At 33.0% G+C, this 24,085-nt stretch overlaps 6 protein-coding genes across 6 annotated transcripts; 4 read left to right on the top strand and 2 right to left on the bottom strand.

Moving 5' to 3' along the window:
• Positions 1-673: 673 nt before the first annotated feature.
• Positions 674-2,623, top strand: TRIADDRAFT_58263 (uncharacterized protein; the record flags this gene model as incomplete). Its single annotated transcript, XM_002114406.1, has 4 exons — positions 674-1,388; positions 1,847-1,998; positions 2,229-2,368; positions 2,464-2,623. The coding sequence occupies 4 exons, from the start codon at positions 674-676 to the stop codon at positions 2,621-2,623; spliced, it is 1,167 nt and encodes a 388-aa protein (XP_002114442.1).
• Positions 2,624-6,175: 3,552 nt separating this feature from the next.
• On the top strand, positions 6,176-8,665 carry TRIADDRAFT_37961 (expressed hypothetical protein). The gene is made up of 5 exons (XM_002114405.1): positions 6,176-6,276; positions 6,476-6,676; positions 6,930-7,154; positions 7,945-8,080; positions 8,265-8,665. Exons 1-5 carry the CDS (start codon positions 6,221-6,223, stop codon positions 8,505-8,507), a joined length of 861 nt encoding a protein of 286 aa, XP_002114441.1. The 5' UTR covers positions 6,176-6,220; the 3' UTR covers positions 8,508-8,665.
• A 39-nt stretch (positions 8,666-8,704) lies between these two features.
• TRIADDRAFT_58261 (uncharacterized protein) lies at positions 8,705-12,620 on the bottom strand (the record flags this gene model as incomplete). Its single annotated transcript, XM_002114085.1, has 13 exons — positions 8,705-8,791; positions 9,319-9,388; positions 9,502-9,564; positions 9,677-9,762; positions 10,073-10,143; positions 10,253-10,299; positions 10,437-10,575; positions 10,671-10,761; positions 11,003-11,122; positions 11,349-11,386; positions 11,863-11,996; positions 12,137-12,292; positions 12,601-12,620. 13 exons carry the CDS (start codon positions 12,618-12,620, stop codon positions 8,705-8,707), a joined length of 1,122 nt encoding a protein of 373 aa, XP_002114121.1.
• Positions 12,621-14,191: 1,571 nt separating this feature from the next.
• On the top strand, positions 14,192-17,184 carry TRIADDRAFT_58260 (uncharacterized protein; the record flags this gene model as incomplete). The annotated part of the gene is made up of 8 exons (XM_002114404.1): positions 14,192-14,459; positions 15,430-15,550; positions 15,818-15,999; positions 16,130-16,285; positions 16,524-16,589; positions 16,670-16,740; positions 16,825-16,929; positions 17,053-17,184. The coding sequence occupies 8 exons, from the start codon at positions 14,192-14,194 to the stop codon at positions 17,182-17,184; spliced, it is 1,101 nt and encodes a 366-aa protein (XP_002114440.1).
• A 2,435-nt stretch (positions 17,185-19,619) lies between these two features.
• TRIADDRAFT_58259 (uncharacterized protein) lies at positions 19,620-21,760 on the top strand (the record flags this gene model as incomplete). The annotated part of the gene is made up of 3 exons (XM_002114403.1): positions 19,620-20,930; positions 21,108-21,252; positions 21,567-21,760. The coding sequence occupies 3 exons, from the start codon at positions 19,620-19,622 to the stop codon at positions 21,758-21,760; spliced, it is 1,650 nt and encodes a 549-aa protein (XP_002114439.1).
• Positions 21,761-22,099: 339 nt separating this feature from the next.
• TRIADDRAFT_58258 (uncharacterized protein) lies at positions 22,100-23,637 on the bottom strand (the record flags this gene model as incomplete). Its single annotated transcript, XM_002114084.1, has 6 exons — positions 22,100-22,219; positions 22,611-22,697; positions 22,975-23,035; positions 23,156-23,249; positions 23,340-23,463; positions 23,611-23,637. The coding sequence occupies 6 exons, from the start codon at positions 23,635-23,637 to the stop codon at positions 22,100-22,102; spliced, it is 513 nt and encodes a 170-aa protein (XP_002114120.1).
• Between the last annotated feature and the right edge of the window lie 448 nt (positions 23,638-24,085).

Here is a 24,085-nt window from a genome sequence, read left to right as displayed (position 1 = left end):
TGTAACGGCCGGGTCAAGAGCGAGAAGCTTAAATCGTTAACCTGGAAAAAATGATTTCAGCTTTTATTGCATGTCTGCTAGAAACTTGGTGATGTTATTTGACACAAAGCACTAACGATAAATCCAATCCATAAATGGATCCATTCAATCACTCAGGTCTAATTCAATGGCAGTTTATGAGTGGCAGGGCTGGCGAGGGGATGAATGAGGCAACATTACAGCATTAGGCGTACAGTACAGTACAGTATACTGTACAATACTGTACAGTACCGTACAGTGCTGTACTGTACACTGTACACTGTACTGTACTGTACATTCACCGTGACATACTGGATAGTTAACAGTACTGCACAATCCGATTGTTGATTGAGTTCAACCTTGGTCATTGGCTCTTTCTGTACTGTACGTACACTACAATAAAACGTGTAGCACCGGTACGGATCGGACCCCCGAGGGATTGCATGTGTCGTTTATGTCCTACGCGGCTAGTGGGTGACGCATGATTACGTGAAGTGCCCTTACTGTACACTGTAAGTAGAGTATACATAAGGAACCGGCGAGCTGCATGTGCATTATTGTGAAGCTTTCAAACAAGAAGCAACGAAGGCAAACGAGCCCGAGAGGGTTGAAACGGGTTGGTTAGCAGCCTCAACACGACGATATTGAATCGAACATGGCGGTGTCGATACATCACTTTGTTATTTCTTGTCGCAGTCCTAGCGAGACATGTGAACTGTTTTGCCAGAAATTTTCTTTTCGAAAATTTGCTATTTGCAAGCAACTAGGTCAAGGTGTTAAAATTGCTGCAAAGATTTCCGATGATATTGTAGCAGTTTTTGAGGAAAGACCGAAAAATGCATCGCATGATAGTGTCTATGATGTCGCCTTAGTGGTGGAGGATTTTGTTGAAAAACATGCAACAGCGGTTAAAAATGGAGCACACTTTATTCAATCGCCAACTCGGATTGAAGATCAATATGGTTATATCGATTATGCTATAGTTAAAGTGCCTGCCGGAAACATCCAACATACACTTTTAGATGTTAGCCATTATGGTGGACAATTTTTACCTGGCTATCAGCCTATCAATGACGTGGAGAATGTCAATTCACCTACGACTGAATCCAACCATCAACTGGTAACGCATATCGATCACGTTACTTGTATCTGTCATCAAAATACGACCGTTCCGCTGTTAAATTGGTATCAGAAATGTTTCAATTTTAGTCGATTCACTATTAATGCCGATGAAGAAGAAGATGGGTATACATTAAATGATTTACATATCAAAATGATTGCAGCTCAATATTGGCTATGTACCGAACAAGGTATTCAATCGTCTAATGGTCGTTTTAAGTTCCTTCTTGCAGAACCATTAGATATATCAGGTAAAACAACAAATGATTCCTTTGCACTTTCAATCTTAACCTCGTCATCAATCTAGTCGTAGTATAGAAAGCCTCGTAATGGAGCACTTCCTTAGTGCATTAATGTATACCAGTATACTGACGTGAATACTCGTATGTATATTTTTACAAGCATCATCGGTTGATTTGCAACTAATGATGTTTGTAATCATGGAAGAGTACAGTAATTATAGATTTATTAAATGTACGGTAAACTTGACTTATAAGCTAGAGTATTAAATAAATAAAAAGACTTGTGTCAAACTTAGCTTTTGCTGTATCAATCAAGAATGTAATGGACTGCGCTGGTATCATTTTGATAATATGGCAGATATAATGTTACAAACAATTACAGGATGGAGAACATTGCAAAATAGAAGCTCGTTACATCGATTAATGACGTTTCTAATATAGTAATTATATAATTGACTAATTTATAGTTAACAACCATGTCAATGGATTCCTTAAGGAACAAGAAGGCTCAGGAATACAACATATAGCTCTCCATACGGAAAATATCACTAATACTGTCGGCCAAATGAAAGCTGCCGGTACAGCATTTGTTACACCACCTGATACATACTACAATAACGTAAGTTTACTAGTCAACGTCTAGTAAAAAAAATTAGCTCATTAAGACTTTAAAATGAATATAGATATTATGATTAATATGACCATTTGAGAAGTAGCGAGTTGTAAATCAATTTGCTAAAATGATGTACTTTTCTCAATATTTTAACCTACGGTGTGGTGTAAAAGATATTGAAATGATACACGTATAATCTAACACCCTTACCGAAATGATAAATTATTACTATTTAGCTTAAACAAGCTGATATCCATGAAACTGTCAAGTTATCTGCAGAAGATCTTAAAGAGAATAACGTCTTACTTGATTTTGAGCTTGATAAATGCGAGAATGAGGGTCATAATAGTAATGGCCAAAGAAGACCAGATGCAAAGTAAAAATACAAGTTCTATTCCTAAAACAAAGTAACAGTATGGAATGGCTGACAGATCTTTGATAACGTTGGCTTGATTTTATATTTTATATCAGGTATTTATTGCAAGCGTTTACTCGACCTCTTCTTGATAAGAAAAGATCGTTTTTTATGGAAGTTATTCAACGGTTTGGTGCTCGTGGCTTCGGTGGAAGTAATATTAGGAAATCATTTACTGCAATGGAAGATAATAATGGAATAGTGAACGATACGTAGTATTAACTTTATTGTAGTTTAAAATATTTAATAGAAATTATATGACATTGTAATATTAATGAAATGGACCTTGATACGTATTGTGATATTTACTGATATTGCAATTTCATAAAGTAAGTGTTTATATAGCAAGAAATTGGTACATTTCACCTTGCAATCCTGAATTTACTCTCTCATTCCGTGAGCGCTTACGTAGTATTTATTCTTAATCATTTATTTACTACAATTAATAATTGTATTAGTACGTTCATTTGAACAAATCTTGAGAGTTATTTTAATTACAAGTTTCGTATAGATTAGCATTTAGGGGAAATAAGTTAATCTAAGCATTGCCTAGAGAACTATATTATGCCAATACTAGGACAGTTATTAACAATTATTTTAGTGTAAACCTTTATTTATTAGGTGCAATTTCGTGTGTGCAATGCTTATATTTATCTTCGAAGTAATTTACAGTTCCTAACGCATAATTAATTAGCTTCAATTTAACTGTGATCTATTTTATTTTGCATTTTGTTTTACCGCTAAGGCTATATATTTTGGGCATAGAAATTATAGCAGATTAGTCAGACTCTATTATTAACAATTTTCCTTACAAAATGAAATCAAATTTGAAAACTACCTCCTATATGCGATATTGCATACGTACTAATGTTTGCATTAAAATGAGTACATGGTACTATAATTCATTTAATTGCAATTGTAAAATTTTAATTTTAATGACCGTACGTTGCGGTAATATGATGCTATTAGACATAAGTTTGCTACGTATGAAACTTATATACAATAATTATTAGCAATGTTTTCTGGCTTATTCTTGTAGTTGGTGACAGAGTATTGCTGTACTAGTTGGAAATGTTTTAATTTGATGATGTGACGCTACTCCACAATAATGATCATCGTGAAGATTTAAATGGAACCCTAAGTATCCAAATTTATTACCAGACTTGATAATTTCAGGCAAACCAATTGTAATCGCCTCTTCTAAGACATTCTCATAGATAATAATCATTTAATTGACATAGTTATCACCCAATGGGTATACGTACCGTGTTAAGATAAACTGCTCTTTTAAAGCTACATCTACTTGATATCATTGCCTATCAATTATTAACGTTAGCAATATTTAGAAGATCGTATTGTCTATGCTTTTTAAGTATAAGAAATTTATATTACAATCTTGATGCTATTAATTGCTATATGTATAATAATTTGAACAAAATGTGATATGTTAATAAATTAATTATCGATGATATTGAAATTATAGCTTTTTACTGTCTAAATAGACAAGTAAATTCTTTCAGTTCAAATGTAATTAATAATTTTGAACTGCAAATTACATAACAAGATAGAAAATTCAGCGTAAATGCACGCTAAGTTCGTACACCAAACTTCATGTCCTAAATGCGTTGAAAATTTAATGACTTCATTAAATTCTAGACAGTGTATATTAACTTTTTTATAATACTGTACTGCACACATATACCGCTCTACAAATGCTCGCTTTTAAAGCCATGAAGTGGTCCCACCTGTAGTGAGCGTAATAGTAGTTTCTTACCCATATACGATCCAATCCTGAGTAAATCAGCATTAATATGAAACTGGGGAAGTGTGACGCCAATCCCATACTCTTCGACGAAGTAAAATACAAAAGGATCGAAAAGTTATCAGATTCGAGCGTAATACAGTAATAGCTACCGTCAAAAATTTGAAAGCTTATTCTGTTAATAAATCTATCGATTATAATATGGTATACGCTATATCTTTAACCATTATTATGTCTTTATTAATTGCTTTTACATACTGTATATTGTAAGATCAAGGCTAGCTTGTACTGTACAGAATATAGGTCCCCACGTTTATTAGACTGAAGAGCCACTTCCAATCCATCTTTTCTCTCTTAGTAATCCCTGGTTAGATAGTACAGAAATACACATTTTGAATAAGATATCAGTCTTATCCTCTTGTACTACCATGATCAGTCGATGAAAAGTTAAAAAACTTTTAGTAAAGTCAGTAAAGGATCAAATACTGTAGATAAGAACTACATTAGGTATACGGTGCATACAGTTTGTAATCGTGCTTACATTAATTACTTGCATTAGTTACATTAATGTAAGCTGCAATAGGTTAAAATTTTTTCACTATCTTAAATATTAATGTATGCATCGTGACGGAAATATAGAAACTGAAACGTCTAGGCATGATATTGAAAGATATTAATTTCTGCAAGGATGTTTCCTCACCGTCTTGTGATGTATGCTGAATGGCTATAGAGAAGAATGTACAAAAAATTACCTACTAGTTATCAACTGCTGTATATGAAATTCCTAATTTCTAAGTAGCTGATTTATAGTATACGATCTTCGGTTAGTTAATATTCTCATTTAAATATCATGGATTAAGCAGTGAGGTTAACCAACATTATATACGAGTATGTGCTTACAACAATGCATTAAAATAAAAATGATGATGATGGCACGATAATAGGGATACCAATTTGGAGGCAATTTTATTCCAGGAAATTAAATATTTGAAGAAATATAATTTTATTCCTGTAATTAGCAATTCTATTTGAATCTAACATTCAAAATAGGAGATTATCTATTCGCATACAATAACTGATTTAGGATAAAAAGATTTATGTAGCAAACTTATTCATATCACAACTTTTCACTGGTTGAAAAATTTTCTGTAGATATATTATATTTTATGATAATTTAAATCCGTTGTAAACGTAATTGATTACCATAATTCACTAATCAATAAAGAATTAAGTGAATAATAGATTGTAATTGACATTAAGTAGTATATTAATTGTATTCTTTTATCTGAATTTTCGACTAAATAATTCAAGTGATCGAATGTAAATGGTTTAAACGTTACGGAAACATTTTCTTATTTATTTGCTACAAATTTGAAACCATGGCAAATCTTTGTTGCTTGACAAATATATCTTATGCTTGTTTATCAGAGAATGGAATCAATAGCTGGCTATTTTTTGAGCTAAATAAGGAAAACACTTTTTTAAGTACCATTGCATGATACGGTAATTAATATAATATTTTATTATACAATAAACATTCCAATATCACGACGTGTTATCGGTATTACACAACGAAGAAAAAATCTATCAAATTTTGCATGACTTTATTGAAAGTATATAGTATACGGTAGCTTTTAAATTTATAATTATTTAACTATAGTTTATGCATGCTATCATCTCATGAACTCATGTACGAACAGTAACGCTATATGATATAACTTGGATATTATAACTCTTTTTATGTCTAAACTAACTCCTTACTCCGCGAGGGTAGAGTCTATACAGTTAGTTTATTTACATAGTTAAATTCATTAAGCGAATAGTAAACTCTTGTCATTTACAGGATATGAATCATTCATGAACTCTCTTTGATTAACAATATTGCTATCATGAATATATGCGATTTGTTATTTGACAATTCTCGTGTCAATAAATTAGTTAAGCAAACAGTTATAAGGTCATCACAGTCAAGAAATGTATAAAAAGAGCTGAAGTTATCAGTTGATACCTTTTTTCATCTGCGGTGGACCTAGTCTCTTGGATATATCGCTATGGCAATGAAATTAGTATTCTGCATCCTTGCTCTTATTGCTACTCCAGCTTTAGCGTAAGAAAGGCGAACGTAACATACTTATTACGATATTGTCTTCCTAATTTGAACTGTTTATGATGAGTATCATTAGATATTGTGTGTGAATATCGGTTTCATGAAGTGAAAACTCGAAATCGTAAAATTATTAATGGCATAATAAATTATTTTTGATATGTATGTTCATATAACCACTTTTTTTCTGCTGATATAACAGTGTGAGCAGTAGCCAAATTAAAGCGGCATTAGATGGCTTTTGGAATGTCGATTACAATCGTGCCTATGCTGGATCTGATTTCCACATCTCTAAGCAATCTACAACTACTAGCTCCAGCACAAGTGACAAATCTTCTCAACCACTTTTCCAATACGTAAACGAAAATAAAATTTTCGCCAGGCCAACTTATGCCAAATATATGTTAGTACTTGTGTTGTATAAAAAATTTAAAAATTACTTAAAAAAAATAAATTATGATTTTATAAAATTTTTATACAACGATATTTTATTTATTATGCTACTATTTACAGAATAATCTAAGATAAGGGTAGCTTCGTCATTTTTATTTAGTTCTCTCTTAATTTCATGGTTATAGTATAACAGATATAAGAAATATCAAAAGTTAATTAAATCAAAAAATGACATATTTCAATCTTATTATCGATCTTTATAGTGCCTTAATGGACAACTACGTTCATTGCACTGGTACTACTGAAAACTACTCCAACAATGAAGTCAATGAAATCTGGGCTTTCTTGGATGAAATCATGAAAACCCAAGTAATGAAGGATGCTCATTCTTTCTTGGTTTCACATGGTCTTGCTTCATCAAACGTTGCTACTTTCAAAGATGAATTATATGAAATCTGGTTTGAACCCTACCAGAGAAAAGTTTCCGGGTAGGTTAGAGGTCAAGGTCTATGTTACTGTATGGATTCAATAGATCAATAATTGTAATTGAGTTAAATACGATACATAATACCGGGATTTCGTAGTTGAATTTGATAGCATTACTATCATAAAGGAGCGTTAGGATATTTGATACCTAATTAGCATCTCAAAAATACTATAATAGCTATATTTTTACAGCAGGAACGTATATAATAACATTTTTATGTCTCATATATCCACATAAATAAGAATTTAGCTAAGATTATTTGTTGCATACGATGGATTAATACTAGTAGTAGCCATTGAGGAAGGTCAAATTACGTAGATCCAAATACCAATAACAATCACTAAGCGAACTAATTCCATATTCCGCGTCCACTGATTAGCATTAGAATTGGATAAAAGTTTATGTGGATTCGTACATAAAAATTGTTATACTGTGGTATAGATAGAAGACTTCAATTGGTTCCATGCACGAAATTGCTAATTTGAGTATATTCATCACATTAATCAGCGCATAATCTTATTAATATATCCGATTATATAAAGAAATAGTAGTATAAAAATACGTGCTAATTGATTACCATACCGTGAATTTCTGAATAATCTATATAGACAGAGTTTGCAAATTAATTATTTCATGACTGGCTTTAGAAGGTTACATACGGTACTCTAATACTCGAAATTTTAGAATGAAACTGATTTTGCTATTACACTGTCTCATTTTTGAGGCTATATGGCAATATACATTATTAGAAAACAATACTGAAAATTTTGCATCCATATTTCATGATTTAGAGACACTTCTGGTTTCGAACACGTTTTCGTTGGTGAATTGAAATGCAGCTCCAGTGTTACTGGATTTCACAGTTGGATCCAATTCTACTTGGAAGAAAAAGCCAATAACCTCAACTACCACGGTTACATTGGAACTGTAAGTCCTATTATATAACAGAATATGCCAAAGTATCGCCAACTATTTATAATGTTCAAATTGCAAGATTATGATAATCTGAAGTGAACTAATACTATATGTGCTGCTAATATATAACTCAAAAAGTGCTTGAAAAAATTTGTGCAATCTAATTTTTGTTGGCTTTTTTGTGTTGGTAATATAGTACCCCAAAAACACTCCACGTGTTTTGACTCTCCAATTTAAATGGTACAATATGATCAAGAAGATCGGCGGTGGTTTCATTGGTACTAGCCCCGAATATGATTTCGCTGTCTACTCTACTTGCTTTATTGCTACTGGTGGTGGCAAATGCTCTATGTACGTTGACCAGCTCAACCTTAATATCCAAACTTGGAAGAATACTGGTACCGGTAGAGTCGCTTCCGCTTATCCTATCGTTTTGTAATTAAACGATCGTAGTTACTTTATATTAGTAGTATTGATTGCCGCGCATCATGCCAGTAACACTTATGGTGAATGGCATCGCGGTAAATTTAGATTTTTAGCTTGAATCTGACCTCAGAAATTAGCTAGATAAGTTGGCTACTAATAAAGAATAATTTGTTCGAGAAAACTTGTTTATTACTTCTACGCGTATCTGCATTATCTTCTTTCTGTGAAATAATCAGTATTACGTTCGGCATTGCAACCGTAAAATCCAATTATGAGAGTGCATTTAGAGAACAAAGTCTACACATAAATCCAAACATATCACGGTTTAGCTGACAGAAAAATTTTAGGTTACTTTTATTGTCTATTACTTATTACCATCTCTGAGATTGAAAGTATGTATCGTTAGAAAATAGGGTGGGACTAACTTAATAATCTTTGTGTTAATTTTATACAGACATTAATATTAATATTGCTTTAACGACGTAGTTAATGGAATGAGTTTCAATATGAATTATTTATAATCTCCAGCTGTAGAATTCGCAACGATATAAAGAACTATGACCTTTACTATTCCATATTTTTCGTAAAAAAAACTTTACCAGAATATAGAGTAATTGCTGTTTAAAAGTGTAAGATGAAGGGCGGTACTACTAAAATATTAGTGGAGCACAATATTAATAGTTTACATAGTCACTGTAATTCTATGAAACAGCTATGACCAATGTGTGTAAGTATCTACGAAAATAGGCTTCGATGAATGGAAATAATTTTCACGCACGAAGTTATGCTAGTTTCTTGGAGCTGTAAACTTTAATACCTCTAACCAGGTCAGTTGACGTCCGGGTGTACTTCAGTAAAATTGTATTTAATGATTGACTACCCGTTGCTAAATCCCTATATTGATAAGGTCAGAATAGTACACATTTTGTACATAACAAGTAGGGAACACTTTAATATAAAACATATAATATTGCATGTGAAAAATTTTGCAAAGAAATTCGACTAACTTTATATACGGTTCAATTTCTTCCAAGCTCCACTTTGTTCTAACTTTAAATAATTTATTAAATCTATTTACGAAAAATTTGTAAATGATGTGTTAGTAAATTTTCCAATTTGAGCATATTAACTGGTTCTTGACATCACAGTTCTCACTTTGGCTTGAGGTATAATAAAACTTACCGAACGTATGGGTCAGGGGGTAATTCTGAAACTTGAAAGAGCCAAATGACAGGAGGTTTAGATGTTGTATCAGTTAAAGCATAACCCTAAGTCATATAAAATTAAACAGTGTACTGAAATTGTTGTAATTTATCTACGTTTTAGTTACGTCAATTATTATCAGATAAGAATAAACCACGTCAAGATTTTAAGGATAACCTTAAGTTGTTCGATCTTTGTATGCATTCCTATTGGCACGCTACTTTCCCAGCATTGCATGAATTCCTCATAGTTGAACTATTTTTTGTTAATATTTGATAATTTCGTAAAACTAGAAGCCGGAGTTTTTTGTTATAACAATAAGATCTTACTAGGCGTTAAGTACTATGTTTAAATATTATGTCTTATTAAACGAACCTTTCCGGCAGGCTTAAGGATCGAAATAGCACATTGCCGGCACACCTTATCTTCATCTAGGAAACATTTGTCTGTGAAAATTATTGCAAGCGATCAGACATAAATGTATAAGAGCAGTAAGCAACCTTTGTAATATGGCTAGTTAAACTCAATACAGACTATCAGCGCTCATAGCTTTACCTTCATCGATAGTTCCATAACACTTGATGCAATGGTTTATGATATACCTATCCGGGAAATTTATATCTTTCATGGTCAATTAATCACGTATATAACTTACAAATTATATATCAGGATATTAATAAGTAAGATTGATTACTTGGTGTAATTAATAAACCAACAACATATTATCTATATTGTTTACCGTGGATAAAGCTCTTCTAGTATATCACAACATTCACCTAGGGAGAAATTGTGAAAATTCCAATCTTTCTCTTCTACTAGATTAATAATGCACTGAAATACTTGTTCTTTGTAGCTCTCATCCAGAATACGCCAATAACCTTCGATAATTGGAGATTTAGCAGATTATGAGAATGATAATATTTAGAAATAGGATAAATGTACAAGTCAGATCTATATTGGTATTTTTATTTACCGTCGATATTGCAGGCATTCATAGCCTCAATTGCTGCCAGCAGCTCGCCTTCACTCGCTTGAACTTTATTTAATAAATCTTTTAATGTATACTAGATATGCACAACATTGTCAATGGCTATCATTAGATAATTAATTAAATGATATCTATTTATTAGTATTATGAATAAGTGTTTTATTGTACGAGGTTAGGATAAATAATTAATGCGCGTAACGATCTAGCTAGACGGTTTAATATTAGATAGCAAATGTCGATCAAGTAGCGTATTATCAATTGTATAAGGAGCTGCTAATACTAAAGTTTGTCCAACTGAAATAAATTGTAGATGCTACCTTATTTTCTTTTGTGTCATCAACGCCTTTAAATGGGTTTTCTTGTAGTAATCTCTTCAGCTTATGAATTCGAGGCCCACATTTTCTTAATTCTAGGTATGATTTAGGTATAGCCCATGTCTAGTAAGTAGGAAATGATATATATCTTTTGAGTAATTTAATAGAGTAGTGATATTCAAGTTTCTAATATTGAGGTCCAAGATAGATTTGTTAATTTAACGGTGAAATAAGTTAATTTTAGCACACCAGGATAGCATAGATAAGAATATGTCAAGTAGATAGCAGAATTTATATTTAATATCAGCTTAGAGGATCCAGAAGTGATCTTCAACAGCTACCTACTAACCTGACATTCTTGAACTTTACACTCTTGAAATGATGATCCTATTCAGTTAATTACGAATAATAAATATCATGCCCAGCTCAATAACTTCTAAATAGACTGATGACTGAAATAAATAACAAAATTGAACCTTTGATAATTAAATTAATAATTTAAAGCAATTAAGAATTTAGGATCCATTACATGCATCAGGGAATACTACAGTATGAGAAAATGATTTTTGAAATTTTCATCACTATTGTAGTGTGCAAGTCTAAAAGCGAAAATATTCATCCATTCCACATTCTGCTTCGTAAAGTGATATTGACAAAGCACAACAAAGGCAAATACTGTAATGTGATGTGAACTACGTACACACTCTTTAGCTATCGTGATCTCTTTTTATAAGATACAGTACTCGTATTACTTTAATCTACATAGTTCGAAATTCTATGATTCATCAACTGTAGTTTATAAAGTACAATTGAAGATGTGAAGAAAGGTAAATAATGTAACGTGAGTTGTACTCTATTTCTACCGTGATCTCGCTGAGGCCATATGCAATTGGGGCTTAGTAATAAGGTATTTGATGTTTCGGCAATCCGTACATCGAATGTAGCGTTGTCAACGCATAAAGTGACATCGTCCTCTTCTTCTCCACGAAATACAATCCTATGATAGATAAAGAATTGAGTATATGGTGCTGTTGAGATTTAACGTTGATTGTGCATGTTGGAAATTTGTTCAATGTATAAGCAACAGAATCAATGGACTGGACTGCGAGTCAGTGATGACGCCCATACTGTACGTACTTTCGGCTACTTTCAATGGCTTCTAAAATTTCTGGTGTTGCTTCCAGTAATTGAAATTGTCGATTATTATCGGGTGATAGGACTAATTCTTGGACTAAATTGAGATGGGAAGATAAACCAGCTTGCTCTGCACTTTGGCTAATTTGCGTATAATCCCTTGATATTATCCATATAAGCCAAAGGTTACATCATTTATCTACTGTCCTTACGTAGCCATTAATTAATTATTGACAATACGAATTGTTCTACTGTACCTTATACTGTACAGTAGCATCAAAACAATCTTAGTTTGCGAAATTACTGTATGCCTACAATATTAATACTATGTCTATGGTCAATGGAGACTATTTTAGTTCGTCACAAATACAATACAATACATCCAACTAGAATATTTCATAGTACACTACAATAAGTGGAATCATTTCTTCTCTCCATCCTAAACAAATTACTCTGACTGTCCATACCTCTTCAAATTTCCCGCCATCTTGGTTAAAGTGGATGATGAGTCGACTGGATCAGAGATCTTTCACTTACTGTACACTATCACGTGATTTACAGTACTTTTGTGCAGGTCTGTGCAATACAATGCATTGTACTGTGCACTGTACAGTACAGTACTGTACTTTTAACTGTTAATTAATTTCAATTCACTACAGTACAGTACAGTACAGTACTGTACTTGGAGCCCAAATGATGATGAGGGTATTTTGCCATACACTCAGTAGTTAGTTAGCAATAAATAAATAAGTAATAATATTCAAAGCTTGATTGGATTTGCTAGACTTTGCAAAGTTTTGTTTTTAACACACCATTCTTACAGAAAACTTTTTAATTCAGATTAAAGTGCAATATTATTGTGTGTGGTAAGGTTGTGTACATGTACAGTAGGCACTTCTGGTACTTGTTCTACAGTACTGTACAGCTGTACATCACTAAATATATACTGTACTGTAGAGTTCTGTGAAATGGTCATTTCTTGACAGTACTCCAAAGTCCAAAATCCCCAATTTCTAGCATTCCGAAAGATCGCTTTATTTACCTTTATGCATACAATTACTCAATAGCACCGAGTTTATAGCAGTTGAAATTTTGAAAGAGAGAGGAAGGCAGAAAATGAGTAAGTAGTCCCATGATCGTCACTATTGTATATCTTGAATGTTTTCCATTCCATTCCTATCACCAAATAGAATACCCACTCAAACCGTCCATTAGACCCAGTCATTTCCCTAAACGATTGCACACTAAATGTACAGTAGAGACAGTGCAAGGCGAGACGGGATAGCTATTGTTCTTAGTACAGTACAGTACTGTACGGCGTCCCGTACCGTCCCCCAATTTTTCAGTTTGAATCCTATTGATTTATTTACAAGACATTGACTGAACTGCAGTACAGTATCTTGTACTGTACTGTACAGTACAAACCAAACTCGCTACAGTACAGTACATACAGTACTTTCAGGGGGTGACAATTGGTTTGTAAAAGGGTGTACAGTACTGTACAGTACAGTACAGTACTGTAGTGCTGAGTGAGTACTGCAGACTTTTGTCGAGATCCAGGTAATTGAGCAGCTTCACACTTGAGCAGTTTTAAATCATTGCAGCAGATTTATTGACTTTCTACTTGAAATCATTTATCCAATCGCAAACAGTTCAATCATTAATCTACCAGACGTTGTGGAAATAAAGAGCTTGCGAAATTAAAGTTCAAATTACTTCATACGTATCAGCACTCGAAACTTTGCCAATAGAGAGTCCTTCGATAGCGATCAGACGCGTCGTTTAATCTACTGTATTGTCACTTTTCCACTGCAAAATCCTCTTTTATGTCTGGTAGTTTGACCGCTCCATGCAAAAGGAAAGGGTGCGCAATATTTTGTATTGATGATAGTGAACATCTGGCCTATTTCATTTGCATTCAACGCGATACACAGTAGTTAGTATTCATTGGTGATTCAAAATACGTTGAAAAAAGAAAATCGTTGTGGCTTGTCGTTGATCGTGTATTCTTATTCGTTACAGACAACCGTGGATTGGACGTAACTTGATAGCAGGGCTATGGAAACAAGGAGAAGTTCTACTATTGCAGACAGCTTATCGGATCGAGATCTGATAATGATAGGTGAAAATTTACGTTTAAGACTTCATGATAAAGCTGGCAGTGAGACTATTATTCAAAATAGACGATATCATTTACGTTCCTATCCTAAGTGCTTTGAAGGCACAGAACTAATCGATTGGTTAGTACTACATGAAGAAGTTTTAAATAGGCAAAATGCCATCGCTTCAATGCAAAAATTACTAGAGAAGAATATCATTCATCATGGTATGTGAATTAAACTATTGTAAAAAAATTAGATTGATATCGGTTTGTTTCATGACTTCTCATTTATAAATTTTATAGCATTAAAATCAATCATCATACCTTCCTAGGATGACTTTTGAGACTTTTTTATTTACTGTACTGTAATTACACCAATAAAGAGATAAATAAATAAATACTCTAGGTGTACTTGACATTATTGCTAGTTTCCAAGTCACGTATACGAATAGTTCTTATTATGTTCGTATTCATGTATTATTATTTTACCTTTAAAAATATTGATATCAAAGGGTAAGTGATACAGCCAGATTTGTAATAGATCAGATCCTCTTCTTTTTTTTTCGAATATTTGTAAGATACAGAAATACGCGTATGATTTAAACGAATGAGTAATAAACGGTATGTAGTAGAGTAATTAGTATGGACTACAGTGATCGATCGACTGTATACTTACGATCTCTTGTCGAAAAGTAGAGTATGGTACTATCCTAAGGTACACCAATCTCAACGTCAAGTGTTTTCATTATATCATCTTTAATTAATTTGGCATTATTTTCCATCAACTGATGGAAAATACTGCGAATTGATTTTAAAATGCAAAGCTTGACTGCAAAAGTTAATAAACTATCTTGATCAATAATTAATTACAACATATCAATATCGCTGTATACTGTACCGTAGAGATATTGTGATATTGTGATTGTGATATTCTGATCGCGGAAGTCTAATTATACTGAACGCGGTAACAATTAGATAATATAATAAAATTAGCATACGAGTATAATCGTTCAAAAGGATAAAATTGACTTTATATCCAGTTCTTGCTTTATTTCGCTATCATAGGCATGATTTTAGTAAGTTGCCTTATTATACAGCGCTATACAGCTAAAATAAACTTGATAATTTATTGCCTACTTGAAAATTTCTGTCCATCCGACTACAGCAAATAAATTAACATTTATCCCATTTATAGTTTGCGATGATCATCAATTTAAAGATGAACGATTATATTATCGATTTCGTGTCGACGATGAAACGTTTCATACCAATGTTGAAGTTGATGTACTTTTAGAAGGTGAAAGACTGCGTTACCTGTAAGTACGCTCGTACAACGGATAATTTTGAAAAAATGGCGTTGCTTAGTCATTGAGAGTTTCCATATTAGTCTTCTCTTGGAAATAATTTGGTTAAACCTTAGTATCACATGAAGGAAATCTTACTTAGTTCATGATTACAAACATAATACTAAAGTAGAAAGCATACAGAATATCTACTCTTCAGTTGCTTCGATTTAGAACTAATTGACACTGTATAATTAACGTTCTGGTGTTAACTTTGAACGTTTAATTATCAACATTTAGCTTACATGCAGAGTATGGCAGCTTGTTTCGTGACTATACCCCTCATAAATCTCAAAAAACTTTTAAATGTTTTTTGGGCTCGGATTTGGTAACTTGGTTCGTGCAACAAGGACGTGCAGGTTTCAGGCCAGAGGCAGAAGCGTCATGTAGAAAACTTCTTGAAAACGGAGTTATCAGACATGGTAATACTTTACCCGAAGCTTTGCTTTCTATGCCACTATTTCGCAATTTTTGATTACTTTTGGTACTGTAATCCTCCTTAGTTTAATTTTATTAACTTTTTATTCAATGTGCTTCTTTTTTTAATACTAGTCACTGACGACCACCATTTTAAGGATCAAAAGATATTCTACCAGTTCCGATTGGATGCTTTAAATGTCAAAATAGGCGACTTGTGCGACGAAAATGATGCTTCATCAATTTCGCATACTACTAAAGCAAATTTTCACGTTGATGGATCCTCTATTGGTAAGTTTAAACAGACCAACCTATTATGCATTACTTGTACAGTACATATCGGTCAGAATTGTTAACGTAATGAAATTGGTTGCTTTATTCAATCATTGCTCAATATTGGTACTATTTATCACTTCAATATCCGATATTTTTAGATAGTGGGTACAGTAGAGATTTTAGTTAATTAGTTAAAGAAAAAGTAAATATGCTTATATTTATAGTAAAAACTTTTAATGTTGAAAACTGCTAGATAAAAATACTAGACCAATTACAGATGAAGATCTTTTAACCAAACCCGTTGATAAGACTGGATCAGGTAACGAACTACTTTCTAGTTATTTGCATTTTTACGATTGAAAACATTATGGCGTACAATAAACTTCTTCAATGTTTTAGTTTTAAAGAAACCTATTACGCTCAAAGAATTGCGAGATCCAAATGCACCTTATGTCAAGAAAAATATAAAGGTTTTATAGACTCATCTTGTGATATGTAGAGGATAAGGTTTTCTATTAAAAAATGACAACAATACTATTTTACTCTATCGTTAGATTATTCGTGATAACGTTGGGTTTGGATTTGTCGTTCGAGGTAAAGCTCCTGTCTACGTACAGACTGTCGATCCGAATGGCCCAGGTTATGCTGCCGGTCTTAAGGTTTGCATATTTACAGCGTCTCTAGCAATATACGAATATGTGATTATGGCTAATATGCCTGTATGAGAAGTTTTAGATTATGTACAACTTTTACTTAAAAGCTGACGCATCGTCTTATACTAGGCTGGCCAGGTTATTGTATCAATTAATAATCAATGTGTCCTAGAGTGGTCTCATACTGAAGTTGCTGATTTAATCGTCCAGTATCCTACTACTATTAATTTAATCATAATGACGGCTATACAAGATGAGTAGACTTCATCAGCTAGATATATTTGTATTCAATTTAACATTGCACTGTCTTTCATTATATTAATTATTAGACTTGAACATATGGCATAACTGAGATTGCCAGTAATTTATATGATATGGCTAATGCGTACGAATGTTAACATGAAAGTTGTGAAATGAATGTACAATTTAGTATGCAGCTCTTATATATATCTGTACACTGTGAGTTATGAATCCTTGTAAATTGTAATATCTTTTAATATAATCGCGAATACGCTAACTAATGTAATTAGTTATAGCATCCAATTTATAAATCAAAAATAATATCTACAAATCTTATATACCTTCCTAATCGTTCTTTGTCAAATTGATACACATTTGCTGTACGTTTAGGTCTCATTACAGTGATGTAAATACATTATTATTTGTGGTTAATTTTAAAAGCGTATTCGTATCTTATATTGGTAAATTAATATACAGAGTATAATACTTTAGTACTTGCGTATATAGAGATTATAACTGTTAAAAATCACAGTTTTAAAGTATAGCTAATAAAATGCGTAACCATCCTTTGAAATTATGAAGTAATTATTTGGTAACAATGTTTGTTTGTCTGCAATAGTGTATCACTCATTACAATTAAAAATTAAATAAAATATGGTTAATTCTGATCAACAGACGCTATATACGAAGACATAGTTTATCGTTAATGCCTCGTATCCGCTGCAAGCTTGTTTTTTCGATATGAGATAAAGCAGTTAAGCCGAGTGGCTAATATGCTGTATTCTATTAATGGCATTATGCTTGATAGTTTTCAACTTGGCTAATTCACTAGATAAAGGTTTGTATATGTTTTATGATGGGTGATACAGTACGTCAGTAGAAGTGTATTTGCTACTCGTAATGTTATAGAATCAGCGTATGATCAGCTTTTTTAGAGTACATACTTCGAAGATGAAGACAGATATTAATACTGATCGTCTCTATTACACTTGATATCTCTGCATAAAATAGAAGGAAATATTATAACTGTGCCTCAATTGACTGTTAGTTCGAATATATTAATACTTAGTAATTCTCGGAGAAGGAAAGCCTTCGTAATAGCATATTGTAGTAGAAAATCTCAGTCTTTGTTTTAGTACACTTAATAGATTTTAAAAGATGACAGTCCAGATACACTCTCATAAAGTACAGCAAATTATGTACCCGTTATAAAGGCTTCTCCAGTTACAACAATGTAGAATTTAGCGGTTTGAATCTACTGCAGGAGATGAACTAAACGAGCAAATGAGAAACTCTAGAGCACTTTATTATGATGCTTTGTAATCACTACTAATACACCGTTATACGTTCATCTAGCCCAGTAGTGAATTTATAATATATTTCGATAATTTCTCTTGCCTTGTCTACAGATTCTATATACCATAATGTATCGGCGTATTTTACTGGCGTACGTATTACTAGTCCTGTTATTGTAACAGCATACGTACTTTATTAATATATTGCTAGTAAATCGATCGATGATTTACCGTATTATGGGGGCCTAGCGGGATTACTCAGTTACTACTCGACAACAGTACATCAGGTCAGATATTATAGAAAATAGTGAATGATACTATAGCTTAACTAGTGTGCTGCAGTTATTTATTCAATTAATTGTAATTGCTATTTTATTATTGTTAATAGTATTATTTCATTTAAGCAATAAACAGATCATTAATTACAGCTATGCAACGCCATCAATTCTAGGCAGTGGAGAGAGCTCTTTGACTGCAATAAGTTTACGACTCTTCTAGAATGTGAGAGGCACGTGACGGAAAAAGCCTTAAAGGTCACAGCGTAGATCAATTTCTGATCAATAGATAGACAAGAAAAGAAAATTAACAGTTAATCCTCCAAATTAGCTCATTTCCAAATTGAATTAAACTATTCTGTCATCAGATGTGATGACTGGAATGATATATCAAGACTAAATTGAGAAAGATTTTCCTTTTAGTATGCAAGTTCTACGTATACAATCTCATATGTAACGGTAGTTTGCTATGTTTTCTATCTGTTTGACTGGCAGATGGTATTGTTTGTGTATCAAACCGTTTTTGTACCGCGTCGTGGAATTTTAGATGTTATTAATTAATTAATTAATTAAGGTTAGGTTAGTATACCAGCGTTCATGGAATACTACTGCAGATATCTACAGTAGTAGTCTATGCAGTGTTGCACTGGTCAATATTGTAATACAGTATTTCACAGTACTCGTCGTCAGTAGCAACCGTACAAGTGGAAATTTTCTTCTTCTCTATTTGCTAAGCGTATTTAGTGTGTGAAGGTACTGTAGGATTTCGATACAACTTGAATTAATTTGGAGTATCCGTATTACCGTGCATGCAATTTCTAGCTCGGACATTTTGATCTCAAATTATTTTTACGAGTTAGATAGTCATCGGTATTGGTAGAACATCATGAAATTGATACATTCTGTGGCGATTATACTGATCAGTTTAGCCTTGTTAGTCCAAATTGAGGCACATATTTGTATGATCAATCCAAAGCAACGAGGAAAATTTGATATTTCCACTGCCGGTAATCCAACCTGTTTTCGCCACGGTGAACCTTGTGGTGGACAAAAATTCGACGGTAAAATTAAGAAGCATATCACTCCTGGCCAGACCTTTTTTATTAAATGGCAACAAAATTATAACCATTATGAAATTGGATATCCAGGCTATATGGATATTTCTTATGCAGCTGGCAACGATAGCAAACCGTTTGTGGTTTTAGCTGTCATTATGGATTTTTACGCTTATGCCCAAAGTAATAGACAAAACTACACGGTACCAATTACTATCCCAAATATTAACTGTTCCCACTGCGTATTACGTATACGATATAACTCTCATAAACCTGGAGAACAAACGTTTATTCAATGTTCTGATGTATCATTCAGTCATAAGAAGAGTAATGATGATCATCATGAAGCTGAGGAGGAAGTGTATCAAGGCTGGAAGGAGTGGCGATCGCAAAGGATGACGTTACCAAAGCAAGCAAGTGACTATTTAAAATTTGCTGCTTTATTATCTGATCGATTTTCTGCTGCTAGCTCGGGTAATTACATCTATGGTATTTCTGCAAGCCCTTTCGATCTTGATGAAGCGAATTATGTTAAAATTGACACTGCTACTGGAGAAATTATTAAATTATCAACACTTAGTGCCCCATTAACCAATCAATTTCGAGTATATTCGGCCAAGCAAGTTATCGATTATGTTGCTATTCAAGCGTTCTGTTACGTTTACAAAAGTGACATGATGTACACCATCGTTCATAAAGGGAGTAATGCCGATGCAACTGCTAATAAGTTGTTTGCTATCGACAGAGCAAAGGGCAACACTAAAGCAAATGATTCACTCGCTGCAGAAGCTGTAAATATTGCCCCGATAAACGCTATCATGGATGATGAAGAAGGAGGATTTATTACTTTACAAATAGTGAAATTGCCGAGAAAACCTGGCTACTTTTCCTTTCTAGTGTCAAGAATGAATTTAAAACCTAAGCTCTTCCAACCAATCATAAATTCTCAACCGGAAAATTTATACGTCAACTTTTTATGGTCAACTTTAGATACCAAAAATAAAATCTGTTATTTACTCATGGGGAATGAAAATTCAGCTGATAAGTTGTTAGCAAAACTCTACGTTGTTCACTACGGAACTCAACCGGGGATCGAAATTGTTAACCTTAACGTATCCAGATATACGATAGGAGCCATTCATGTTAGTTTACAATTTCATACTTTATGCATATGAGCTTCTCACGATTATTTTTATAAAACTGTCCATATTAACTCAGTTAATTATTTATTAGTTTATAGATTACATTACTCCTTAGTCATTATAAATTTGGATTAGCTATATAGTTCAGCATTTGTATACTTTATTTTTGGACTATAGTTCTATAAGAAAACTGGAGAGCTATTGGCTGTATCTCCTGGAGTTGCACCTCGAAAGGATTTCAAGCGTGCACCGCAATGGTACCTAGTTAGCGTCAATCCTAAAAATGGACACATAACAAAGAAATTTCAGATTGCACCTAATGGTAATGCAACAATTGAAATATCACGTCTTTCATATTTAATCACTTCCTCGATTGATAACTGTTTTTAAGGATATTACTATCGTACTAGTTATGTACTCTTATTAGAAATCAGATTTATGCTTGATTTTTAATTTAATACAAAATACATAGTTTCAACAGTAAATTGATAAGCTATCCTACTATGACATAAACTACCGCTTAAGTTGCAATATAGTTTTATATACCTTCTGGAACGATTTGCAATATTTTAATACTTATAATACTCGTACTTATCGTTATGAATAATATGTATGTCTTTTTTTTCAAAATAATAGGTGCATTTAGACCTGTATTCTCTGGAAATATAGCGAATATCGATGAAAAGCGCGATAAATTATATTATAGATTCGAAGTTCTGGATGAGCCAGCAGATGTTATTGCCTCAATAGATTTAAAAAACAATGCTGTTTCATACTCTAAGCTTGGCTATTTTCGTCATGTTATCAATTTGTATTCTCCATCTCATTGATATCAAAATTCTGACTTGTAAGAAGTTGTTGTATAAGAACGATACCTGTAGATGATTGCCTCAGGTGCCACATTTTTTATTATGTATATCATCTGTTATACAGATTACAGAATAGAGCTATAGTAGAATGAAGTACTGTATAACTAATCGATGGTGTCTGAATACTTTTGAATACTAAATAAATCATTAAACTGATCGTTAAGATAATCATCTGTATGAGGGTTATAATAAATACCGAATAGCCCCAATAACTATAGTAATTAAGAAATAATAATCAACAGTCGCATTGAGAAATTTTTATTTGTAGCATAACATTCTTAGTTTAATAGATATAAAACATTAAAATAAGTTCTTATAAGGGTAGTTTTCAATTTCAGCGGGTGTATAGTCTTGTAATTTTTTAGCCGGTTTGCATGGTCCTGTTAATTCCTGTGTAATGTTGTTTTTATATGGATGTTTCTGTGAATTTAATCAAAATATTGCAATAGTTTTTTGTGTTAATAAAAGTATACGATAAAGCATAAAATGATTACAAGTCATTAAAGGATCTTCCTGTCATCAAAGCTATTGCTATCATTAAAAATACGGTATTCTAGAAGGTGTTGACGGAGATTAATATTGCAATAGTTTTTTGGGTTAATAAAAGTATACGATAAAGCATAAAATGATTACAAGTTATTAAAGGATCTTCCTGTCATCAAAGCTATTGCTATCATTAAAAATACGGTATTCTAGGTGTTGATGGAGATTCTCGATACGGCTAATTTGCTAAAGCTTCAATATGATACAGTATACAGTACACGACCATTCTACAGCATAATTACGATGTACGACTGGTGATGCACCTAACCTTGTCCTTGTATAAATATAGACGGCGCATAAAGGTGTACCGTAAATTGTTCTTTGCCAGCATGCCATAGATAGCCTTTCTTAAAACCTGCGGTGGGATAAGTATTGGTAAGCAGGAATGTTACATGCATTACAAAGGATTAAATGTGAGTAATTTATGTACATGAACTTCGAATACGATCAGCTTTTATTAAAATTGATACACATTTTACATGTGTTTGATATTGATAGCCTTATGAGATAGAAGGGAAAGAGAGGCATGATTGTCATACTTCTATGTCAAAAACTAGTATTATGGATGTTTGCAATTACTTTACTAAGATAGTAAAATGATACAACCAGTTCAAGAGGAAATAGTAACCCACCTCTCGGGGATCTTTTGCGTGGAGATCTTTGGCTTTAATTTCTTTCAAGCCACCAGGATATCTTGATTGTAATAAACGACAATATTTTAATCAAAAAACTGAACTATTCCAGCGAAATAAAGGTAAGCAATTAAAAGATAAGCTAGATGTATAGCCATAGCTATAAAATCATCTGAAGTACCCCGTATGATGTCGATATAACTTGTCATTCCACTTTTTGCCAGTGAATACAACATCTTGAGTGTTGACAATGACAACGAAATCTCCTACATCAGCTTTTGAATCAATACGAAGGGAGAAAAAAGTCAATTAAACCACTCACAATCTGCAACAATTTATTCTATATCATTTAACTAAACTATTACCGGCAGGATGATAGATAGGTTTGGTCTTTCCTTGCAATAATTTAACAACAAATGTAGCTAATCTCCCAACTTTTTGATCTTTGGCATCGATTAAATACCACATACGTGCATGAGTACGCAAACTCTGCAGAGTTGCATCCGTGTCGAAAGAGAAGTATAGGAGATTCTATTAGTCTCATCATGTATGCTTTTCTATCCAACTATCTCAACGCTGTAGTGCTTTCTATCTCTCTTTCATGAAGTATTAATGTAGCATGATTTCCTAGCTTACCTGACTAGCTCGATGAAAGGAAGACATATTGCATCGTGCGATGAACGGGAGAGCAAAGCTACCAGCGCGTCTAGTGCGGTACTATCGCTCGTGTACAGTACATGTACCGTACGTACAGTACTGTGACTCCATCGTGATCCATATGTACTGTACACTGTACAGTACAGTGTAGTGATCCATATTAAACATTATATTATCAACAACGCTGATGTACTGTATGTACAGTACTGTACAGCATAAGAAAAAACGCATCACATGTCTACACTGTACAGTGCAGTACTGTCAGCGTTACTGTACTGCGAGGTACTGTCCATCCTAGACGTCTGTACTTCTTTCCTAGTAACATACTGATTGCACTGATCGACCGACTATCGCTTGCACAAACAGCTGTCAACGATGCTTTCGCCATTTAAGATATTAAAAAGAAGATTGAATTTATTGAGATATTGAGAATGAGGAGAAGACCGGTACTTTT

This window comes from Trichoplax adhaerens, genomic scaffold (assembly GCF_000150275.1).
Source record: "Trichoplax adhaerens TRIADscaffold_7 genomic scaffold, whole genome shotgun sequence".
NCBI lineage: Eukaryota > Metazoa > Placozoa > Uniplacotomia > Trichoplacea > Trichoplacidae > Trichoplax > Trichoplax adhaerens.
This window is presented reverse-complemented; position numbering and strand designations above follow the sequence as displayed.

Bases quoted from the DNA above. Each gene is read 5' to 3' on its own strand.
- TRIADDRAFT_37961 (XM_002114405.1), top strand. From the start codon at position 6,221: ATGGCAATGAAATTAGTATTCTGCATCCTTGCTCTTATTGCTACTCCA. The intron at 6,277-6,475 runs GTAAGAAAGGCG...CTGATATAACAG, and splicing joins ATTGCTACTCCAGCTTTAGC to TGTGAGCAGTAGCCAAATTA. The intron at 7,155-7,944 runs GTAGGTTAGAGG...TTCATGATTTAG, and splicing joins TACCAGAGAAAAGTTTCCGG to AGACACTTCTGGTTTCGAAC.